Genomic DNA, 18,922 nt, shown 5'->3' with positions numbered 1-18,922 from the left:
AAATTTAATTCAAATTATTTAAAATTTCGAATTTTTATATAAACTTATTGAGTATTGTTAAATTATTTGTACTTTGCTTTTGGATATATATTAATTCATTGTGTAAATATATCTAAATTTTTAAATTACATTATTCATTTTTTTACATTTGATTTACTATAATAATTTATTATTATTTAATGTCCTGCAGTTACTTAAATTATTTGTTATTTGGAGTTGGAAGAGTAAATTTAATATGTTCTGTGTCCTGCACTTACTCTAATTAAATGGTGAATGCTGTTCTAATAGTAAATCAATCACGGTTTTTGAGAAGCAATTACCTAAAGTAAATGGTTATTGGAGTCGGAATATTAAAAAATTTAATTATGTGTCTTTCAAATATTGATATTATATGTATATGGGTGTATGATTAATAATTGTTATAACTTCAGTGTATAGCATGTTATTTATTTATATGTGGTATATAGAAATAGATAGAACATTACAGTTATAATACATTTGCTAAAATACATAATAATGATTTTGTCATAGGTAATACAAAATAATGACACCAGTTTTCTTTTTTGTATATTTTTTTATTCAACACTTGAAATATACAATCACATATACATTTTATCAAGCTATGTTTGGTATACATATAAACAAAAAAGGAGGATAATGTTCTTTGAAGAATCACATTTTTGAGTAATTTTCTTGACAAGTAAATTTAATTTGCAGAGAAAAAATTGTTAGTTCACATAATGCAATGTATGATATTATACATACATAATACAATTATTGTTTCTTAATAAAACATCAGACATGTGTAATGAAAAACATAAGTCACAATTTTTTTATACATATTGTGATATACTGATGATGATATTAACATATGAACACTTTCAAATGTTTAATAAAAGATAAATATACTAATGAGAACATGTACATCATCATAAATGATTCTTTTAACATTACAATATTCTTATGTATGATTATTATTATTAATAAATAAGTTTTAATAATAACAATTTTCACATATTAGTCATATTGTAAACAATTAAATCTGATAAACAAATACAATATTACATATTTCGTTATATAATAATTTTAATAAATATTACATTAAATATTTATATATTTTCATACTTAATGTAATAAATATTAAAAATTATGTAATATATAATTAATATACAGCCAAAAAGATTTTATATTTACAATATACTATACAATTTTTTTAAGAGTACACATAATTTCGAGCTATATATATAACAATAATGGACATTTATAGTAGTACTTTTCACAGTTACATATAATTTGGCTCGTTTATTTTGTAACCACTCTTTGTCTTTTTGCGTTATTTTGGTAAAGGGAAAGTCGCGTTTGGAAGCAGGTTCACTTTTGAGTAGGTACGATTCTACTTTTATATTTTTAAAGTAATGTAAATTACAAATAAAGGTTATATTTTGTTAATTTGGGGTTGGTAATTAAAGTATGACTATTTACATATAATGGAGTGGAATTAATACGTATTTTCGTTCACGACTTTTTGAGCCATTTAAAAAAATTGGAGTTAATGAGTATGTGGTATAATTTTATTAAAATAAAAATTATTAGGATTTTTATGTTTATATATTATGGGATACTCGTTAGTGTTATGTCGGTGTGATTGTTTAGCTGTTTTTTTTTCTCGTATTTTGAAACAGCTATTTCCGTTTCCGAATTTTTTTTTTTTTGGGAAAGGAAGTGTGTTTCAGTTGTTAGAACGGAGATGATTTACATTCTTCCTTTATATTTTCAGTTCTGTGAAATATTTTTCACACTTTAAGATAACAGTCGTTATTTTAAATGGCATTTAAATAGTCGTTTAATTTGGATGATGGAGAGTTTTAGCAGAGTTAAACAAACATAAATAATGATTTGTTGGATTAAGTCTTTGATATTTACACATTGTATTGTCGGTAAAGGATTATCTTTATGATGTTTTATTTAAAGGTAAGTTATAAATTTATGTTATTTTATTTGGATGGAAGCAGTTTTTAAAAACAAATATTGTGATATAATAATATATTTATTTAGTCTTTTTAGAATAGTGTTAAAATATAAATTAGACTAAATAAATATTTTTATATTATATTAAAATATGTGTTTTATTAGATTAAGGATATTGTTTAATCTCTATTAATTAATTTAGTTATTGCAATTAGTTCAATGTTTTGGCTATCATTTTTAAATATTCCAGTCTTCTTGTTGTAGGATATAGTTGGACTTGCTGTTGAAGATATAAATACATTTGAGCAGTTTGTCTAGAGAGTTTTGGTTTCAGTTGTATGACAGATTGCTGCATACGTAGTTCCTGAAAGCTGTGCTCTTTTTGTATAGCTGTGACTAGCTTGTGTAATGTGGGTGTTGTACGTCCAGTAGAAGAGAGGAAGGCATTGTGCCAACCTTCAACAGCATTGTTCGTTTTTGCCTCTTGGTTGAGTGTTGGTAGATAGACATTCCACCAGGGAATTGCAAATTTTGTCTGGCGTCTGTGGCCTGACCTGTGTAGTCTTCCTACCCAGTTGTCCTCAAAGTAATCTAAAAGTGGGGCGAGTCTTTGCTCATTTTGGGTGTAGAAAGGACTTTCAAGTAACAAATTGTAATGTTCGGCAACATCAGTTACTGGTACATATGCCAGAGCAATGAGATGTTTGATTTGGCATGCAAAAGTTATATTTGTTGCATACTCAACACTAAGGGCAGATTTTTGTAAATGTCTCCAGAGACATTGATTGAAATGAAAATAACATCCTTGAATGGATGTGTGTGAGTAAGTTTTCAAAATTGAATTAATCATAGCTTGCTCGAAGTCTATGATGATTTTCATTGGGAAGTAATCAGAAGTTTGTTCCTTTATTTTTTGTAAGATTTCAGAGTAAGTTGTGGCTTGTTTGTTTGGTAATAAGCAATAAATGAAGGGGATACAGGTATTATGATATTGCCCATGAATTGTGTATAACTGGTAGAAAGGTTTTGGGCATATAGAAAAAGTTCCATCCATCATCCAAGTAGTACTTTCAGTTAATTTTTTTTATATTGTTATTAGTTGCAAACATTATAATTCTTTTATCCTTGCTATGATTATCATAAAAAATAAATGACTCGTCATTATGAGTAATTACAAGCTCTGGTGGAATTATGACTTCTTCAAAAGTTTTAGGAGTTGGTATATTGGGTCTACTTGCTTTTTTTGTTCTTGCTATTGTTCTTTTAATGGAAGCAATAGATGGTAGCTGACTTCTTGCTTCTTTGGGAACTTTAGGTAGTAATTCTTTAAGAATTACGTTGGTAGGTAGTTCTGATCTGGTACTTAATTCCTTGATATTCTCAAGACTGGATCTCACTTTTATTTCTGAGATGTTTGGTGGGTGATTATGTTCAGTGGTATTTATAACACTAGTTTCCCTTGTTGTAGCACGGCCATAGCATTTATTGGAGTAATATTTTGTACACTTCCAATTCACTTTAAGGTCTTTTTGTTTCTCCTGAGTATAAATGTAGCCCATATAGCATAACAAAAATTTGCCTTTCTGAGATGTAATAAATTTTGCATCATCAGTCATTCTTGAGTTCTGGTATCTAGAAAAGTTAATATACAAATATTAATATATTCAGAAATGTATAAAAGATTTTAAATAAAGCTAGTATTCTTCTAGTAATTTACTTACCAGCAGTAATGTTCTATTTATCGAAAGTAGATGCTTGTTCACTTTGATGTTGTTCTTATATTGGCACGGTCTGTACAGAAATAATTAAGTATGTTATAGGAAAAGTTACTATTTGTTTTTTGGTAACATTTGTTTTACTTTATAACGTCTCTAAAAATAGTTTAGTTTCTTTGGATTTAAACAGAGAAATTTCCAAGATTATACTAACAGATTGATAAAAAGAGTCATTTTTATTTGTAGCACATTCTATAGAGTTTATGAAGACTACTTATGTTTTATTTATCAACTTACCAAGATAATTATAGTAGTAGCAGAATGTTTGTTCTTTGAAGTGAATTATCTCTTTTCTGTATCTTTGAGTTCTGTTTAGAGAGAAAGTTGATGACAATTACTAATGCGTTTATATGTTATATAAATAATACACATTTGTTCTAAAGCATTGTTACTTATTTGCTAAAAAGAACCGGGGATGAGACATGTATTATGAGTTAAAGCACAAAAAAACATATTTAAGAACAGGAAGATTATAGTAACAGATGCATAAAAAGAGTCACTTTTATTTCTAGTACATTATATAGAGTTTATAAAGACTAGTTATGTTTTATTTATGAACTTACCAAGAGAATTATAGTAGTATCAGAATGTTTGTTCTTTGATGTGAATTTTCTGATTTCTGTACTTTTGAGTTCTGTTTAGAGAGAAAGTTGATGAAAATTACTGATGTGTTTATATGTTATATAAAGAATGCACATTTGTGATTAAGCATTGTTACTTATTTGCTAAAAAGAACCGAGGATGACATATGTATTATGAGTAAAAGCACAGAAAAACATATTTAAGAACAGGAAGAAAACATTTTTTACACAGCATTGTAACGTTTTTTCCTCAAAACATTCTGGCTTCACACTATGTATTAAGATTTACAGCCTAAGAAACAAAGTATAGAGTTTTAAATTAGGCCAATAATTGGCAAATAACGTTAAGTAAATGTTAAACATATGTAGATACCTTTATGGCTGAGATACCCGCCACCCCCTCTCAACACAATCCCCAAGGATGGGAAACCGGAAACAGTTCTGAAGTTTTTGGAGACGGGAGGGAGTGACCCTCCCGGGCCGTATTTATTAAAATATGAAACAAAATTAAAACATTAAAATAAACAGTTTCATAATATGTACAATTTCATTACCACATTGCGATGTTTGGCTAACCTTAACATATCCTCTAGTACAAAGGTTCTCCTAGCCGAACTAACATCCTACCAAACATTTACTTAACTTTTGAAATTGTACATCCTAACGTTTAAGGGCCAACGGCAAGGTCGTAACCGGTGTCAAGATCCCTAACCCAGACATATCCCCCTCACTTGAGAGGGGCGGCACGGAGGCATACCTCAAGTGCAACTACCAATTTCCCTTGACTTGACGGGGGCCCCAATAAAACTCGACGCCACTTAAAGGTCGTCCGAGGACTCGTGTGAGGTATCTAGAAGGTAGCGTAGACCCCCCCCCAAACCCCACACAACTTACCACATCTGCCGTCGCAGACGTCCTGGCCCCGGGAAATTACCCAGGAGGGGGCTGTAACCCCTCCTACCCATGAAGGGGCCTTGACCGCCTTCCCTTTCCTTTCGGCGACCCATCCTTAGAAGGGACCGCCTCCCCGTTGAGGGGCCAATGGCCACCTCCCCCGAGCGCCCCCATCCGTAATGGGTGACGCCCACTCATAGGGATCTTCCAATTAGTGCTCACCGATCATGACCTTACCGCCCGACCAAAATAAATACGACAATGATAACTAAATAACTAAAGACTAACTATAACAGACAGTATCAACAACAACTTTACTCAAAGCATGCTTACTGATGAACACTAAAGCACAATTACTTTATTTGCAAAACATAAAACAAAAGCGATCATTCTTTATTGCATACTCAAAATTTCACGATAATACCACAACCTGTAAACGAAAATCAGAATTATCCATCAAACTTTATTCAAAACCACTCGCTGTCTTCAGGGGCTGGTGGGTGGGTCAAAATTGGCTCTTCGTTCCGTCTCGAGCTCACGTGCAGCGAGGAGGGCAGCTTTAGAGCACAGGAACAAGAGGATGCTTTCTGGTCTTGTTCCTCCTTTTATCCGTCTTCAGGGCGGGCGTAAACCCGCCCCTGTCTGCCCCAAGGGCGTGGCCAGCCGCTTCAGTGTCTAGGCCAACCCACTCTAGGGCGGGAACAAGGCGCGCCCCGGCTACGCCGCTTCGGGCATACCAGCCGAGACTCGCCTCCCGCCCAAGATGGCTTCCCGGGGGGATCGTGGTACTCTGCCATACGTTCGGGGGGACCGATTGGTCGCCCCTTTCCATATGGCTGAGATACCCGCCACCCCCTCTCAACACAATCCCCAAGGATGGGAAACCGGAAACAGTTCTGAAGTTTTTGGAGACGGGAGGGAGTGACCCTCCCGGGCCGTATTTATTAAAATATGAAACAAAATTAAAACATTAAAATAAACAGTTTCATAATATGTACAATTTCATTACCACATTGCGATGTTTGGCTAACCTTAACATATCCTCTAGTACAAAGGTTCTCCTAGCCGAACTAACATCCTACCAAACATTTACTTAACTTTTGAAATTGTACATCCTAACGTTTAAGGGCCAACGGCAAGGTCGTAACCGGTGTCAAGATCCCTAACCCAGACATATCCCCCTCACTTGAGAGGGGCGGCACGGAGGCATACCTCAAGTGCAACTACCAATTTCCCTTGACTTGACGGGGGCCCCAATAAAACTCGACGCCACTTAAAGGTCGTACGAGGACTCGTGTGAGGTATCTAGAAGGTAGCGTAGACCCCCCCCCAAACCCCACACAACTTACCACATCTGCCGTCGCAGACGTCCTGGCCCCGGGAAATTACCCAGGAGGGGGCTGTAACCCCTCCTACCCATGAAGGGGCCTTGACCGCCTTCCCTTTCCTTTCGGCGACCCATCCTTAGAAGGGACCGCCTCCCCGTTGAGGGGCCAATGGCCACCTCCCCCGAGCGCCCCCATCCGTAATGGGTGACGCCCACTCATAGGGATCTTCCAATTAGTGCTCACCGATCATGACCTTACCGCCACAGGTCCGGATAGTTGACCGGCTATCCGGACCCCCCACCACACTCCTACCTAAAGGTCATGTTTAACGTCTTCAGCCAAGCTATGAAGTCTCCTATGAGTAACTCATTCCCCATCCGAGACAAATGAACACCATCCACCAAGTACATACTGTCATCATTAATAATCCGTGCGTGATAGAATGCAGTGCATTGGAACGGAACAACCTACTTACTTTGTTATTAATTTTTCTCACAGAGTGATTTAAAGCAGAAACCGAAAAAGCCCCCCGCCACGCTTTTCGTGGGATCATGTGGGACCACGCAATTGTGCACCCTGGAACTCTCCTCACTAACCAACTTACAATGGAAAGCATCGCTTCCAGGAGAAGTCGTCTACCAATGGTGACCAAATCATTGCCCCCAAGATGTACTATGACTACAGACGGCGGTGACCTCGTCCGCCCTAGTAAACCCTCGAAAAATGATTGAAACTGGTCAATACAGAGACCGCCCTTTCCGTAGAAGGACACACTGTACCCGTATTCCCCAGCCACGTGCACCATGTCACCTGCCTTGAATACGTCCGCGGCACGCCTCACGTATGAGTGGCCCACGACCCACACCTCCTTTTTAACAGCCGGTGATGTCTGACCGCTGGCCCGGTGTTGGGTCGACTGCGTAGTCCGCCCCGCCTCGTAGGCTTGCGTAACTGAAAACCAAACAGAAACAAGAAGCGTGAGTACATCATTACAGCTTCACAACATGTGCAAACGCACATACCTTTTATAACAATTGGAGGACCAACGCCCCACACGTTTAACTTGTTCCACATTCAGACCCCTGGCTGTAGCCTCTGTAGCAGCCCCTATCCGAAAGGAATGGGTCCCAAATTCGCCCGGGTTCAAGCCCGCAGCTGTAATCGACATCGCAAGCACCCGCTGAAACTGAAACCTTGTCAGTGGGGTGGCGTCCGCGTGTCTCAACAAGGTCCCCCCCCATGATGCCACCCTTCGTGTTAAATAATCCTCTAAACACTTCACTGGGCACATGGACGACCCGGGAATCCTGCGTATGATTATGCATTCACCCATCCCACTCTGGTCGGTCTTGGACCTCACAAACGAGACAGTCATCGTCTCCCCTCTGATCTGAACGTGCTCTGCGCACAGTCCTCCCGTCACCTCCTGCTTGTTCCTTGCCACTAATTCGCTTACCCGCATAGCCCCATGAAATGCCAGCGTAAAAGCGGCTCGGAATAACACTGTCTCAAACTGAGACGAACATGTTGTAGGGAGTCTGGATAATAACTGGGCCAACCTATCCAAACCTATCGGGCGCCTCTCATCTACTCTGCGACCCTCAAGGCGTTGCCACCCACGTAGCGCTTTTTGCACAACGAAAGACGCTGTCGGGTCCTGGATCCCATGAGCCCTAGCAACAAAGGAAATGGCAGCCCGATGCCTCTGGGCCGTGGCCACCGTTTTCCCTGCCAGATGTAATGACATCAGAAAGTTCACTACCCCTTCCTCCTGGCCCCAAAGCTCCTCTCTAGCAGTCCCCAAAAAGGCTAAATAGGACCGGAACGCCCCTTCATATGCCTTCCTCGTCCTGGGTGCTAAACTCTCTCCCACGAGGTTACGAAGTTCGGGGCACCGAGAGACCAGAGAGCTTCGGGAAAGGGTGCCGGCTCCGGGTCCGCTGTGGGCAGAAAACCCCAGAAGGCCTGCATACGAAAACGAGAAAGGGCATCAGCCGCCTGGTTCATTACCCCCGGGACATGTCTTGCTTTGAATAACACATTCAATTGCATACACAGTAATACGATTTCCTTGAGCAGTCTCAAAACCCATTTGCATCGTGCTGCTTGCCTATTGATACACTCAACCACGGTCATATTGTCAGACCAAAATACCACAGAGTGATCTCTGAACCCTTCGGGCCACGTTCTCAGGGCCACGAAAATGGGGAAAAGTTCCAGGAAAGCAATGTTACTTGTCAGTCCACTGTTATGCCACCATGCCGGCCATTTTTGTGCAGACCATCGAGCACCGAAAATGGCACCAAAACCTATACTCCCTGCCGAATCTGTCCACAGCCCCAGCTCCTCAGAGGACACGGCTGGTTTATTCCAGACGACTCGACCATTGAAATCTGCCAGAAATGCCAACCAAATGCGCATGTCCTGGCGGACCTCGGCCGAGAGCCTCGTGCGATGATGGCCCTCCTTCAATCCGACCATGGCTTGAGCGATCGAACGGGAAAAAGGGCGGGCCATTGGTATAACTCTTAGGGCGAAATTCAACTGTCCCACTAACTGCTGTAATTGATGCAGCTTAACCTTAGATTCACTCATACACATTTGCAGGGATGCCCTGAACTTTAACACTTTATCACTTGGTAAACGGAAACAACCTTCTCCGGAGTCTAACTCGATCCCCAGAAACTCGAGGCAAGTCGAAGGACCCACCGTCTTACCTGGTGCCAATGGAACGCCAAACTGATTCATTAAAACACAAAATGCAGCCAAAGCTTGCCCACATTCCGGATCCCCGGCTGCCCCCAGGAACAAAAAATCATCGAGATAATGCATCACATGTTGAAAACCCGTCTTCTTAGTGAAGACCCGTTGTAGGAAACTACTGAATTTCTCAAAATGGGCACAAGAAATAGAGCATCCCATCGGCATACACCTATCCATGTAATACTGACCCTGAAACATGAAACCCAGGAGACGCTGATCGTCTGGATGTACCGGGAGCAACCGGAACGCTGACTCAATATCAGATTTTGCCATCAGCGCCCCGGGCCCCAGGCGATTCAAAATGGCCACGGCCTCATCGAAGGATGCGTACCGTACCGAACACATTTCCGGGTCTATCGCTTCGTTTACGGAAAGACCACGTGGGGCTGACAAATTATGTATCAGCCGAAACTCACCCGGGTCCTTCTTGGGGACCACTCCTAAAGGCGAACAGACAAAGTTAGCCACCGGGGGTACACTAAACGGACCGGCGACTCGACCTCGAGTAACCTCCTTCCGGATCTTTTCCTGTACCACGGTCGTATGCTGCAAGACCGATATCTGATTTTTGCATTTTTCCACACCCTGAAAGTCCCCCACTGGGATGCGGAAACCATATGAAAACCCGTTCCGCAACACCCCAGCAGAAGCACGATCCGGGTATTCACTGAGCCAGGGAATCATTGCCAAGGTATCAATCGGGGTAGGTAAAGGCGCCCCTCGGACTATGTTAGACCTGTTTGGCACCTCCTCTACCCCCGTTATCACCCGTTTTGGCTCTGCACGTGGACTCAGGATGGGATGATTGCCCACACCCACTACATTCGTGTTTAAATTTGCACGATCCCTGGGGCCTAGTACATTTACCCCTGTTAAAATTCCAACAAACCCCCTTTTTACCTGTATTACCGGTAGGCCTCGAGTGATTGTCGGTACCCGTACCTGATCGAAAAGGCGTCCCCGCATACTGACGGGAGGATTCGCCCACATTACTCCCTACTAATGGCACTTTCAACATACCAGTCTCCTTCATTTTGGACCAGGACACAGAATCATAACAATCCCAAGTTAAGTTTTTATCATGTTCTTTTGCTTTTCTGAAAAGATTATCATAGCAAAACCAATGATTACCCTCGTGTGATACCGAGTACCCCATGATCCGTGACTGATAACTCGGCAATTCGGGTAGCAATTCGGGCCTCCGTTCTCCCAAGATCGATGTGAAAATTCCCCATGCCTTGCCCCAATTGCCAACGTTTTCATTAACCTTAAAGGCGGCCATCTTTGCGCGCCAAACACTCGGATGCATGAGATCCTTCTGACCTTTAACATGCTCCATCTCATAATGATCAGTAAGCAACGAGAAGATGTTTACATATTCCCCTGCCCATATCTTCTCTTTAATAGCTAAAGGAACATGCTGACCCAACCTCTCCCTTCGAGAGGGTGCCGACTCTTCCCTCGCAATCGGCAATGGCCGCTTACCTGTACTGGACGCTGTCTCTGCGACTAAAACCGTCCTCTGTGGCTTCTCTACGGCCGCAGCCGGCGTGGATACCTTCGCTGCTTCACGAGTTTCCCGCAGTTGCTTCATTAACACCTGCGCGTCGACAGCCGTGGCGCCCTCGCTACTTTTACCCAACCACGCTGCTACTTGTGCTGCCAGCTCGGGCGGCATATCTTCCCCGGACACGGGGGTGACCACCACGGGAATCGGATTCCCTTCCTCCGGCACAGGAGTGGGTGCTTCGAGCGGGACACTGGGACCCGGGGTATCTCCCCCAGCTGCTCCTCTCCTGGGCCTCTTGCCTTTTCCTCCCGGGGCCGTTCCCTCCAAAGGACGTTTCGGGCCCCCTTCCTCATTTTTATCCATCCGCCTCTTTAGGTCGGTCATCTCCTTCATGAGAACACGCAGCATCTGTTCGGTAGTCATTCGCTTTCCCGCCTTCTTCGGCATTCTCCGACAGAGTATCTGTAAAACAAACGAGAAAGATTACAACGCTCAAAATTGGCTCTTTGTTCCGTCTCGAGCTCACGTGCAGCGAGGAGGGCAGCTTTAGAGCACAGGAACAAGAGGATGCTTTCTGGTCTTGTTCCTCCTTTTATCCGTCTTCAGGGCGGGCGTAAACCCGCCCCTGTCTGCCCCAAGGGCGTGGCCAGCCGCTTCAGTGTCTAGGCCAACCCACTCTAGGGCGGGAACAAGGCGCGCCCCGGCTACGCCGCTTCGGGCATACCAGCCGAGACTCGCCTCCCGCCCAAGATGGCTTCCCGGGGGGATCGTGGTACTCTGCCATACGTTCGGGGGGACCGATTGGTCGCCCCTTTCCATTTTAAATGTAAAGTGTCCTGTATCTTGAAGTTGAAGTATAACTTTATTTGTTTGTAGAGTCTGTTTAAAGGTAAAGTACATAAAGAAATAACAAATTAGTTTACAAATGTTGGTCTATAAGTAATAGCAAAATAACATTAGAATTTAGTAACAGAGCTATATGATTACTTACTTGTAGTTTCTGGACGAATTTTCTTGCAGAGAAGAATAGAGATGGTGCTCCCAAAATTGGCAGTATGTGGTCACGAAGAATATTTCCTGCAACTTGTATGGCTGTTTGTGATTGGTTTATATAGTCTATGTGTAATTAAGTTTGTTATCTGATTGGTCAGATATGTAAAGACGAGTTACTATTGGTTAGTTTGAATTTTTTTTAAGTTAAATATTTAAGATATATCTTCTTAAATAGTTTATGTTGAAGAATTGAAATGATATATTTATGTAAAAAAATACTTATTAAATAAATAAAGATTATGTAAAATGAGTACTAAGTATTAAATAAGTATGTTTACAACAAGTTTATATAAAAATTTCGTTAGTTGGCGAAAATAAATTTTTGTACACTAAATGTTACTTAATAATTTGAAATTACATTAGTGAAGTCATTTGAAATGTGTGTATTACGTAGATAATAGATTTATTGGTGTTATATCTAAAAAAAGGAGTATTATTTAGCTATCGATATTTTGATATGTACGAAATTAGTGCTATCGAAATTTTAGTAATTGATATTATTGTAGTGTGTTATATGTAGTATTGAGTGTCGATATTATTGTATTCGAAAATAATGCTAACGATATTTCTGTATACGATATTTTTGTGCATCGATATAGTTTGCTCGATATTATTGTAGTTTACATGTTAAGTATAGGGTGTCCATATTAGTGCTATCGATAATAGAGACTCGATGTTATAGTAGGTCGATTTTTTAGACATCGAAATTCTGTCAGTGATTCGGTCTCAGAAGGTGTGTTGGATCGTCCGTCTCCCACATGCAAGAACTTAAAAAATGTCCTCCTTAACTGCCGCTCCTTGGTTAAACACTGAGATGTTTTCGACCTTTTGGAAACCGAAAGGCCGGATACTCTGTTATTAACGGAGACTTGGCTCTCGGAAGATTCAGTGGCGATCCCAGAGCTGGCACTTCCAGAGGACTATGTCATGTATACTCTTAATAGAGACACAAGAGGTTGTGGCTTAGCAGCCATTGTGAAAACCGGCTATGTGTGTCCCTTTACTAAACAGCCCATAGTAGGCTGTGAATGTGCCTGTTTTAAAATCACTTTCAATTCCTATTATACCATGACTGGGCCACTAATATATCGCCCACCAGGCCCATCTAAAGCCTTCAGGGAAGCATTTATTGACACTGTATGCACCTTGGTGGTCAACTCTCCCAATTTTACGATCTTGGGAGATTTGAATTTTCATTTTGATAACCACACTGATGTGGATACGGTGAATTTAATGGTGGGCTTGGCGGCCTTTCAACTTGATCAGCGGGTTTCAGGTCCTACTCATTCAGCCGGTCACCTGCTGGATCCGGTCTTTACCAACATTCCTTCTCTGATTACACAATCTCGGGTACCCATGCCCTGGTCGGACCACTTTTTGATCCCTTTGTGTATTCAGGGCATAGTTCCTAAACGTAATCTAGAGAAGTCCTACTCTTTAAAACGCTCTTGGCATAAGCTTAACTGGGATCAATTTGAAATACTACTTTCGAGCTCTGTCCCAGAGCTGTCGACAGATCCTAACAAAGCTTATTCAGCTTTTTCTGAATGGATTAGTCAGCCACTAGATAATTTAATTCCAGCTAAATTGTCTCCTAATCGTATGTCCAAGTCCAATCCGTGGTATAATGATAAGCTAGCTTTGCTCCGAAAAATCTGTAAAAAATGTGAAAGATCCTGGAGAAAGGACTTTGACCCTCTAATGAAAGCGCATTATCGGGACGCAGTAAGGATCTACCACAGGGCAATTCACATTGAACGGGCAGCATCTTATGCCCTAAAAATTAGGAATAGTATTAATCCCTCGAGGAACATCTTCTCCATTGTGTCAGATTTAAAAAATCAGAAGGAGACGGCAGGCCCATTAATTTCCAGCAATAAAATACTTGACCCCTCGCAAAATGGATTCCGTGCTGGCCATGGTACGGAGTCAGCGCTTTTGAAGGTACAAGAACATCTTTGGGCAGCACCGGACGCAGGACAGACATCGGCACTGATCCTTCTGGATCTCAGTGCCGCGTTTGATACGGTGTCCCATGCCATCTTGCTGCATCAGTTAAAAGAGGCAGGCATCTGCGGCCTTGCTCTGAAGTGGCTTGCGTCATTTCTTGTAGACCGGTCTTATCAGGTGACTGCTCCCCTTTTTTTCTCATCTTCATTTCCCATCAAGCACGGAGTACCACAGGGTTCATCTTTGAGTCCTCTGCTCTTCAATTTATATGTACAACCTTTGGCTGTTCTGGCCAAGAGCAGAGGGCTGGCGGTGGTCTCCTACACCGATGATACGCAGCTGGTGGTGGCACTCTCTGGTAACTTTAGGGACAACGCCGCTAAGTTCCAAGGTGATCTTGCGCCACTTGCCGGCTGGTTAACAGCCAATTGCCTCCAGCTGAATGCTAGCAAGTCAGAGGTGCTGCTGGTGGGAAAGGACCATGCGTTATGGAATAAGCACTGGTGGCCCAGCAATCTAGGTACCACTCCCCCTCCTAAACAGGTGGTAAAGAACTTGGCGGTCTGGATGGACTCTTCGCTTAGTCTCCAGACTCTAACAAAGAAGGTAGCGGGCACCTGTTTCAGTTTCCTCCGTGGGCTGAGACCTATCCTGGGCTTCTTCGATGCCCCAACCAGACAGCTTATTATTCAGGCACTGATTATTTCTAGGATAGATTATGTGAACTCTCTGTATCTAGGGGTAAACAAGGCAAAAGTTTTAAGGCTACAGAGAGTTCAGAATGCCGCAGTGAGAGCTCTTCTGGGCCTGCGTAGAGTCTGCTCAGGGTCTGGTAGTCTTCGCCGTCTTCACTGGCTGCCTGTGGCTCAAAGGATTGAGTTTAAAGCACTCTGTATAGCTTTCAAAATTCTGAAGCTTGGATCTCCAAGCTTACTGACAGATTTGCTGTCATTCTATGTTCCCCCCGCCCGCTTCGCTCCATGGGCCAACAAATCTATATTTCATAAAAGCTATTTTTATGTTTTTGTCATATCCCAAGTTGAAGTAGGCTTGGGCGCCCGGCTTCGTATATGGATTCAGGGTCATCCAACCGTGGGCTCTCTTTGAGAGTGCATCCTTGTCCTCCAGCCATGAGAGGAGTTTCACTGTCTTCCACACTAATTTTTTTAAGATTGGGGTTGTTGTTGGTGTTTCCCAAAGTTGGGTTAGCCCCAATTTGTGTAGACTGCTATGTAGATATTCCGCAGCTGGTCATGTGGGGTGCAATTGTAACTCCTTCCACAACTGTTCCTTTAGCGTACCCCATTCGGCTTTTCACACTTTGTCCCATGTTATGATAGAGGCCCCTTGTCCAGCAAGTGATTGTTTCAAAATGCCAAATTCAAGTCTGATTTGTGCAGGTGAAGTGTATTTCGGCAGCCCAAAAATAACCCTATATGCTGTTGCTACTGTGGCATCGAGTATTTTAGCGTCCTTGCCTTTCTGTGCCTCGCTACCGTAGGTGATTGTTTGCAGAAGTTTTGCCCGAACCACCTCATAGAGCGGCAGGATCGATGGGCAGGTTAATTTAGAGTTTAATGTTTTTAGGGAGATTGCTAGTGCTAGACCTTTGTGCCTTACGCTGTTCTTCTGTGCCACAAAGTAGCCGCTTGTATCCAGCTTCACGCCTAGATATTTGTATACAGTTGTGTCCTCTCCCCAGAACAAGGCAGCAGTTTGTTGCCTTTTTTTCCTGACTGTCATTGTTCTCATCTTGCCAAAGTTCATCGTTAGATCATTAGCGTGGGAGAAATCCTGCGTTGTGTTTAAGAGATGTTGTAGCCCTACTTTTGCTGATCAAGACTATGTCATCTGCATAGAGGAGACAGGGTAGTGAGATATCTCCTAATTTCAGGGCATGTGAATTGCAGCTGGTTAGCAGCTGGACTAGATCAGCAATAAACAGATTAAAAAGAGTGGGTACAAAAACACAGTCCTGTTTAAACCCTTTTCCCATGGGTATGCACCTCGACAGACACGTACCATTGCCCAGCTTCACCTGTAGCCACATATTTGTATGCAGATGTATTATTAATTTGAGTAAGGGCTGAGGCAGCCCCTAGCTGTGCAATTAGGACCAGAGTCTGATGCAGTTGACTTGATCAAAGGCAGCTTTATAATCAATGAAGCATAGATGTAAAGACGTCTGTGTGGCCTCTGCCTTATCCATAAGCATAGCCATGCTTAGCATGTTAGTCATTGTCCCGACCGATTTTGTGAAGCCAGTCTGTTGTAGGGGAATTGCTGATTTTTCTTCCGCCCATGACTGGAGATCCTCCAGTAACAAGCCGACAAAAAATTTTGCTTCGTTATCTAATAGTGCCACAAATCTGTAGTTTTGTGGTTCCGACTTCTCACCAGATTTATGGATTGGGGAGATGATTGAACCTCTCCATGAACTAGGCAGGATTTTCAACGTTCTAATTTCTCTGAAGAGTGAATCCAGAGCTTCTGCCCAGAAGATTGCCTCCTGTTTATATAGTGCTGGTGGTCTTCCATTTGGGCCAGGAGTGCCTTCTCTTCTCCCCTTTCCCATCTGACGTTTGATGGCTCCTATATAGTTATTTGGGAGTCCTCAGTTGGAAAGTCTGACCCTGAGTTCCCAGAGTCGGCGAGGTTGTTTTCGGCCCTGGACTTAGGTGTCGTTTGGCAGTCTGCTTCACTTTGGTATGCTTGACCCTGCTCTCTGCTGTCACTTTATTGCATCTCAACTACTGAATACCATCACTGTTTAAATTCCTATTTGCAACAATAAGTGCTTATCACATTTTATATAAATAGAATATTGTGAACATTAATGTTAAAAAGCACCTGCTGAAGTGCAATAGAATAGCAACATTTCCTGCTGCATGGCATAGAACAAAATTTCACTGCAAAATGTATGAGCGAAGACTTAACTTCCTGTGCCAAATTACAATTTAGGGCAGAGCAGTAAAAATTGTAGTATTTCTTATCAATCCTATGGTGTTATTAAAGCCCTTGTGCTAAAAATCTCAATCTTTTTCTCTTTAAGGAAAAAGCTTGCTCAGCGCCTACAGGAGGCAGAGGAGCAAATTGAGGCTGTTAATTCTAAATGTTCCTCATTAGAAAAAACAAAACAGAGGCTTCAAGGTGAAGTTGAGGATCTTATGATTGATGTAGAGAGATCAAACTCAGCCTGTGCAGCTCTTGACAAGAAGCAGAAGAACTTCGACAAGGTAATGCAAGAGTCATAGTTAGGTCTTGGATCAGTGTTCCTTGGTAATCTGTATGTTACGGATTTTTTATATTTTACTGCTTGAGTACCCACAACATATGTTCCATTCTTAGGATGTTGTTAGGCCAATATATAGATGAATTGCAAAATCAGGTGCTCGTAATTGTTTGAAGATAGCTTTGAATTGTCCACTGACTCATTATGACATAATATGTGCCTTAAATTCTGGACTGTAATCTTACCTACTGGTTAGTTATGAACATATGAAAAGAAGAGAAGCAGGTGCACAGATCCTGAGCCAGCTCTATACTCAGCCTAGAACCATTAACTCCTGGAAACAAGAGTTCCAAAATTACCTCTTTAAAATACACTGTTTCTGTTATGTAATAAAGTGTTGAAGTTTATTGCCAAGAAGGAATAAAAGGACACATCAAATTCACTATTATGTCAAGCAACAAAGCAAAGCAAGGAAAGTTGCTGTGCTGTGTTTCATGAAAGGAACAGGGCAGAACAGCATCATATCTACAACAATATAGTGCTACTGCTTTCGTCTCAAGTGCTGGCACACTAGCAGCACACACACACACACACCTTTCCACTATAGTGCAAAGGTGTGTGTATGATGTTAAGCATATGTTTGTAGGCAAGTATGTGGGACTTCTATAGTGCAAACCTAGACAAGAGGCTGATGGACAGGACCACAGACAGAAATAAAATCAATTAACTATTAGAGAGGTGGCTGGTTTGTGGATTGTTAATGCATTGGGATATAGTGTTCTTGAAACAGATGCATCCTCAATGACTCTAAGTGCATAGATGGAAAATGCCTTCTGTCTTGATTTTTCTTTTTCACACTTCTTAGCCTGCAGTTTGATGGTGTTCTTGCTACTAGTATGCTAAGGACCACCGGGGACGGCTAGCTTGCCTGCAAGATATGCTGCAATGCTAGTCATGATGGCTTTTTAAATGATACCGCATAATTTGTCTGGCACTGAATGAGACATGCTATGGCATGTAGGAGGCCCTTAAGTGGGGCCAATGTGGAGTCATGGAATTGGGAGTTGCCAGCATCCTGATGTGAGAGCACAAGCGCTTCAATGGAAGCTTTGAAGTCACTTTTCTGAATAAACATTTTAGAAGAGAGCTGTTGCCAGGCTGTCTTTGTATTTTTTTCAATATGTCTCTTGAAAGTGTAATTGGTGCCCAGAGTGAATCCAAGTGCAATGGCATTCAGTGAAAGTTGGGATTCGAAGCTGTCAAGGTTTATGTCATTGAATGAGGTTTTTACTGTTTACGGTTTGTTGCTCTTGGAAAATACCACTCCAGTAAAAAAACAATATGCTTAGACTAATACAACGTTTCCAACTTTGTATGGGTGTTGGTCAGTGCAATACACATGCAAAGCTTGAGAAGTTTAGAGAAATAACATTTCTCTAACTTTGCTCCTCTCTCGAGTAGGCATACTTTTTTGCATAAAGTCCTGTTTACCATTGTTAGTAGAATAGTCTTGCATCAAACAAACTGTGGATGATAGCATGAGAATCCACATGGGATACCCCCTTCATGCAAAATAAATCAAAGCATCACAAAGCCCTACTTTATGGTATGTTTAGGTACCTCTCCAGCGCAAAGCACGTTTTGTGCTAGAAAGAAAATAAATCAAAATTTTACAATTAATGGTTTGCTTAATTTTTGGTGACTTTGCGCCAGCACAATGTTGATAAATATTGCCAAAGATGTCAAAAAGACAGGAGACATGGTTTTCAAAATGTAGTGCTGACTTTTATTGCTTATATTAAGAATGATTCTGTTTACTGCATGATTCTGTAGCTAACAATGCGGATATGACATAGCTTGAATTTTAC

General features: G+C 41.5%; 1 protein-coding gene across 1 annotated transcript in view; it reads left to right on the top strand.

Moving 5' to 3' along the window:
- Window positions 1-18,922, top strand: part of LOC147701929 (myosin-4-like) — a 66,413-nt gene that overhangs the window by 39,947 nt on the left and 7,544 nt on the right. Inside the window, exon 31 of the mRNA XM_086930555.1 lies at window positions 16,875-17,058. Coding sequence (XP_086786681.1) covers window positions 16,875-17,058 — 184 coding nt within the window. The remainder of the gene's footprint in view (window positions 1-16,874; window positions 17,059-18,922) is intronic.

The sequence above is a fragment of the Lissotriton vulgaris genome, chromosome 7 (assembly GCF_964263255.1).
Source record: "Lissotriton vulgaris chromosome 7, aLisVul1.2, whole genome shotgun sequence".
Taxonomy (NCBI): Eukaryota; Metazoa; Chordata; class Amphibia; order Caudata; family Salamandridae; genus Lissotriton; species Lissotriton vulgaris.
Note: the sequence above shows the minus strand (reverse complement) of the source record. Positions and strands in the feature narration are given on the sequence as shown.